The sequence below is a fragment of the Euleptes europaea genome, chromosome 7, assembly GCF_029931775.1.
Source record: "Euleptes europaea isolate rEulEur1 chromosome 7, rEulEur1.hap1, whole genome shotgun sequence".
In the NCBI taxonomy this organism is placed as follows: domain Eukaryota; kingdom Metazoa; phylum Chordata; class Lepidosauria; order Squamata; family Sphaerodactylidae; genus Euleptes; species Euleptes europaea.
The window spans coordinates 94,264,372-94,270,092 of NC_079318.1; the positions used below are offsets into that span (position 1 = coordinate 94,264,372).

Below are 5,721 nucleotides of genomic sequence, written 5' to 3' on the forward strand. Positions count from 1 at the left end.
AGGGATGACCACAGCTCCAGCGCAGAGTTAAGCGAATTACTCTGAGCGTCTGGACTTTGTCCCTACAAACAGAAGGGCGGCTCTGGGCTGGTCCTTCGAAAACACACACAGAGAACGGACTTCGGGAGCCCGGAACCGGCTGCGGCAGGTAAACGCTGATTTCCCGGGCCCCATCGCCTCTGGGAGCAGGCTGGGCAAACCTTCTCGCCGCAGAGGAAGGGCTGCTGAGCATGCGGGCCCATGTTTGGGATCAATTTAGGGCCGATCTTTCCCTTTTTCTTGAACCTGACAACCTCCCCCCGGGCAGGTCTGCCGTGATTTCTTCTGCAGGCACCCAGGGTGGCAGAAGTCAGAAGGATTAACCGGGGGGTCTCCAAGCCCGAATTTTCGTACTGTTTGCGCTAGGGTGCCTCGACACAGTGGTGAAGGCGACCCTTTCTTTTGCATGCTGCTTGTCCCCGGGCTGGTCATTCTAGGAGAGAAGGAAGCAAGTGTTAGAAGATAAGGGTAGGGTTACCAACCTCCAAGTGGTGGCTGGAGATCTCCTGCCTTTATAACTGATCTCCAGGCGACAGAGATCAGTTCCCCTGGAGGAAAGGGCCACTTTGGCATTTGGACTCTATGGCCAGCGGGGTGTAGTGGTTAAGAGTGGTGGTTTGGAGCGGAAGAGTCCGATATGGAGAACTGGGTTTGATTCCCCGCTCCTCCACGTGAGCGGTAGAGTCTGATATGGAGAACTGGATTTGTTTCTCACTCCTACACGTAAAGCCAGATGGGTGATCTTGGGCTAGCCGGATTTACGTAGAAGCTAAACAAGCTATAGCTTAGGGCCCCACTCTCTTGGGGGCCCCCAAAAAAATTTAAAGGAAAAAAAAATGGATGTACATTTCCAAAATATAAGATAAAAAACAAATAAAATAAAACCTACATACAGCAACAGTGCTTTGTGTTGTGTATACATATTTTATGTGCAAATGGCTTTAGATACCTATTAGATCCATAAATTACGATATAGCATATATTGAACACAAAAAACAGCGACAATTTGTTGTTGACAAAGGACAGCTGGACATATAAAGGGCCCTATTACCTTCAATAGCTTAGGGCCTCATCAAACCTAAATCCGGCCCTGGGCTAGTCACACCCTCTCAGCCTCACCTACCTCACAGGGTGTCTATTGTGGGGAGAGGAAGGGAAGGTGATTGTAAACCGGTTTGATTCTTCCTTAAGTGGTAAAGAAAGTCAACATTTAAAAACCAACTCCTTCTTCTTCTTCTTCTTCTTCTTCTTCTTCTTCTTCTTCTTCTTCTTCTTCTTCTTCTTCTTCGAAGTCCCTCCCCTTCCCAAACCCCGCCCTTCTCAGGCTCTGCCCCCCTAATCTCCAGGTATTTCCCAACCCGGAGCTGGCAACCCTAGGTAAGGGGTATGTGTGTCTTGAATGCGTCCCAAGCAGGGAGATCATCCTCGGTTATGGAACCCTTTCCTGGCAGTGGTTAGTTTGGAATCAATCTGCCTGCTGAGCTTTATGGGACAGGCAAAAGTTCTCAATGGCTACTGTGTGAACAGACTGCTGGACTGGATGGATCCTGATCTGACCCAGCATGGCTTTTCTTACGTCCTCCCTACTCAGGAGGTGGTGGGCTCTCCTTCTTTGGAGGTTTTTAAGCAGAGGCCAGGTGGCCATCTGTCAGCAGTGCTGATTCTGTGACCTTAGGCAGATCATGAGAGGGAGGGCAGGAAGGGTTGCGTCAGTGTTTGTCTCTCATGGCCCTTTCTTACATGCCCAGGGTAATGCCAGTCACCACTTTTGTAAGGCCCCGGTCCTCTCCTCAGTTGAGACACCCCAATTTGATCCCTCATCTCCTCTTGGTTGTTTTGAAGGGCACTCCCTTGAAAGCCTAAAGCGCAAAGGGGATTCTTGGGATACGTTTTAGAGCAGGGGTGAGGAACCTCAGGCCCGGGGGCCGTATGCGGCCCCCGAGGACATTTTTTGTGGCCCTCGGGAGCTCCAGGGCCCTGCTGCAGAGGCGGGGCGCAGAGCGGCCCTCCCAGAGGGTGTTCCTGGCGCCACGGCTTACAGTGGTGCTGCGGTGCCCTTTGGACCTCCTCTCGCCGACTGTCGGCTGTTGAGCAGCGTGAGGGAGGGGGAAAGAGGCTGGCGGCTCCCGGCGGCAGAGCATTCATGCAGGAGCCAATTGGGCTTCGGGGTGGCCCTTTTGTGGACTCTGGGGAGGAAAGGGCATGGAGACTGGGGCCCGGTCGTGCGGGGCTCTGTGCGCCGCCGTGTGTGTGTGTGGGCAGGGGAGGCTGGGGCCCGGTCGCACGGGGCTAGCGCGTGTGTGTGTATGTGTGTGTGTGGGGAGGCTTTTCTCTTCCTCTTTTTCTGTCACTCTTTCTCCTTTCTCTCCCTCTTTTTCTGTCTCTTTCTTTTGTCTCCCTCAGTCCTTTTCTTTGTCTTCCTTCATCCTTTTCTTTCTTTCTCTCTCTCTCTCCATTTCTTTCTCCCTTTCTCTCCCTTCCTTCCTTTTCCTCTTTGTTTTCCTTCCTCCCTTGCCGATCGACTGTGGGCTGTGCCCCCCTGGCACCTCGTTTGCTCGGGCGCACTGCTGTCTGCCCTTCTGCCTGGGAGGGGGAAGTGGGGGCACCCTGCAGGCCTTCTCTGTGTGGCCTCCCCTGTGGTTGACAACCTCCAGGTGGTGGCTGGAGACCTGGCAACCCTAGCCTCTTCCCTCCCCATGGGAGATCTACACCTGGTATGGCCCCTGAATGATGTCATAAATGTGCAAATGGCCCTTGGCAGGAAAAAGGTTCCCCACCCCTGTTTTAGAGAGTGTATCTGGCCTTTTCTGTCCAGAACACATTCTGGCACGGAGACATACCCCCCAGCTCCAAGGCATGCATAATACAACCATCTTCTCTACTTCAAGGGAAGTTTCATCAAAATTGGCCATTTCCAGTTAATGGGATAAGTATCACCTCTCATCCAGCTATTGTTCAAATAGAGTCTGACATCCAGCTCTACGGTTAGTATTTGGATGGGAGACCACCAAGGAAGACCAGGGTTACTATGCAGAGGAAGCCACTGACAAATCACCTCTGTTAGTCTCTTGCCTTGAAAGCCCTACTGGGTTGCAATAGGTTGGCTGGGACATGACTGTGCTTTACACAAACACACACAGTGTATTCAAGGGTACTACAGTTCCCATGAGGCAGCGCTAGCCCAGCCCAGCCCAGCTCTTCAGAGCTTGGAAGCTAAGCAGGGTCGGCCCTGGTTAGTACTTGGATGGGAGGCCACCAAGGAAGACCAGGGTCGTTATGCAGAGGAAGGCAACGGCAAACCACCTCTGTTAGTCGCTTGCCTTGAAAAACCCATGGGGTCACCATAAATCAGCTGAGACACACATTATGCATCTCCCCTCACCTGCCACAACATATCCTTGACCCACCTTTTAAAGAAGAGTTGTGTATCTGCACATCAGCGAAGAAGGATGCTTTACCTCCATTCTTCTTGCAGGCGCACGGGGAGGAGAGATGATGGCCGGAGAGCTCTCGGAGCTGGAGGAGGCCATCGAGACGCTGGTGAAGAACTATGACAAGTACGCCAGCAAGGGCTTCCGCTGGTGGAAGCGCGGGATCAGCAAGGACAACTTCCAGAAGATGCTGAGCCAGGAGCTCCACCATGCGCTGATGGTGAGATGAGAGGCCAGCTGGGATGTTGGAGGATCCAGATCTCAGGCTAGTGCAATAGTCAGCCAGTGTGAGAGGCAGTGTGGTGTAGTGGTTAAGAGCGGTGGTTAGGATCGGTGGACTCTGATCTGGAGAACCGGGTTTGATTCCCCACTCCTCCACATGAACGGCGGAGGCTAATCTGGTGAACTGGGTTGGTTTCCCCACTCCTCCACATGAAGCCAGCTGGGAGACCTTGGGCTAGTCTAAGCTCAGAGGAGCATGCCTATTGTATTAGGTGCTGTGGAACACAGGCAGGATGGTGCTGCTGCTGTCGTCTTGTTTGTGGGCTTCCTAGAGGCCCCTGGTTGGCCACTGTGGGAGCAGACTGCTGGACTTGATGGGCCTGGGTCTGATCCAGCAGGGCCTTTATGTTCTTATGTTCTCTCTTAGAGCTCTCTCAGCCGCACCTACCTCACAGGGTGTCTGTTGTGGGGAGGGGAAGGGAAGGTGATTGTAAGCCAGTTTGAGTCTCCCTTAAGTTGTAGAGAAAGTTGGCATTTAAAAACCAACTCCTCCTCCTCCTCCTCCTCCTCCTCCTCCTCCTCCTCCTCTTCTTCTTCTTCTTCTTCTTCTTCTTCTTCTTCTTCTTCTTCTTCTTCTTCTTCTTCTTCTTCTTCTTCTTCTTCTTCTTCTTCTTCTTCTTCTTCTTCTTCTTCTGGGTTAAGACAGGGCCTTCCACTTTTCCTAGCATTATTGTCTTTTCCAGTGACTCTGGTCACATTGTGAGAAGACAAAAGTCACTGGAAATGTATGATAGACTCAGTTTAGTCATTTTAGTTTCTAGGGATAGTTCAGGCTTGATTTGATCTGAAACCCACTGATTTGTACTGTTATTTATACTGTTGCCAAATTTTTCATGACCCCCTCATTCAGTTACGTCACCCCATAGTGGGTCACAACCCACAGTTTAAGAAACTTTGGACTAGACGGTCCTGGAGGTCCCAACTCTATGCTTGTGTGTTTTCATCACTCTCGTCCTATCTTCCCGCTCTTCCCACCTCCAGAACACTGAGAACCGGCAGGCGATTGAGGATCTGAGGCGATACTACGATAAGAACCAAGACGGACTGATCGCTTTTGAGGAGTACTGGACCTTAATGGGCAGCATTGCCCAGTCGCTCTTGGCCATGAAGGGAGAGCCGGAGCAGGACACCTCGAAGTAGCGAGCAAAAGGGAACCAAGCTCTCGGCTGCCCGTGTCCCCTCTAGACTTCCTGTTCTGCTCGCCACAGTCCAATCCAGCCACTGCCGTCTCTCTCTGTGGAGGGGCTCAGTGGTAGAGCATCTGCTTGGCATGCAGAAGGTCCCAGGTTCAATCTCCGGCATCTCCAGTTCAAGGGACTAGGCAAGTAGGTGATGTGAAAGACCTCTACCTGAGACCCTGGAGAGCCGCTGCTGGTCTGAGTAGACAGTACTGACTTTGATGGACCAAGGGTCTGATTCAGTGTAAGACAGCTTCATATGTTCATGTGTTCACCTGCCTGCATTCTTGAGGTTCCTCCGGACCGTGGTGTAAAGTCTAACTCAGAGGAGGCTGGGAATGGGGACTTGAATAGAATATCTGCTCATTGTCTCCCTCTTCTGGACTACACTGGGGTATGACAACTGGGTGAGGTGCAGTTGTGGGTAAATGTTGCGGGGAGCGCATCAGCTTTGGAACTGTGTTAGAATAAACTCTAGAGTTGGATCAGAGTGTTGGAGTCCCCTGGGAGCATCTGTCTTCTGAGTAATCCTTCTTTAACATCCCCTGAGTGGGGTCATCCCACTTCCCCAAGAGAAATGTCACACCGATCCCCCCAACCACTAGTTTTGGAATGGGAGCTAAAAAATTTTTGTCAAAAAAAAAATTGCACCCACAGAGAGGACGGCTGGAGGTACTGCCTGTCTGGGAGCTTCTTCTCATGGCTGCAGGCTAATGACCTTGGTTATTGTGTGTGTGTTAAGTGCTGTCAAGTCGCTTCCGGCTCATGGCGCCCCCATGAATCAAAGTCCT

General features: G+C 51.7%; 1 protein-coding gene across 1 annotated transcript; it reads left to right on the top strand.

Moving 5' to 3' along the window:
* The first annotated feature begins 3,513 nt into the window (after nt 1-3,513).
* Nucleotides 3,514-4,892, top strand: LOC130480891 (protein S100-A16-like). Its single transcript, XM_056853513.1, has 2 exons — nt 3,514-3,690; nt 4,734-4,892. Exons 1-2 carry the CDS (start codon nt 3,532-3,534, stop codon nt 4,890-4,892), a joined length of 318 nt encoding a protein of 105 aa, XP_056709491.1. The 5' UTR covers nt 3,514-3,531.
* Nucleotides 4,893-5,721: the final 829 nt, after the last annotated feature.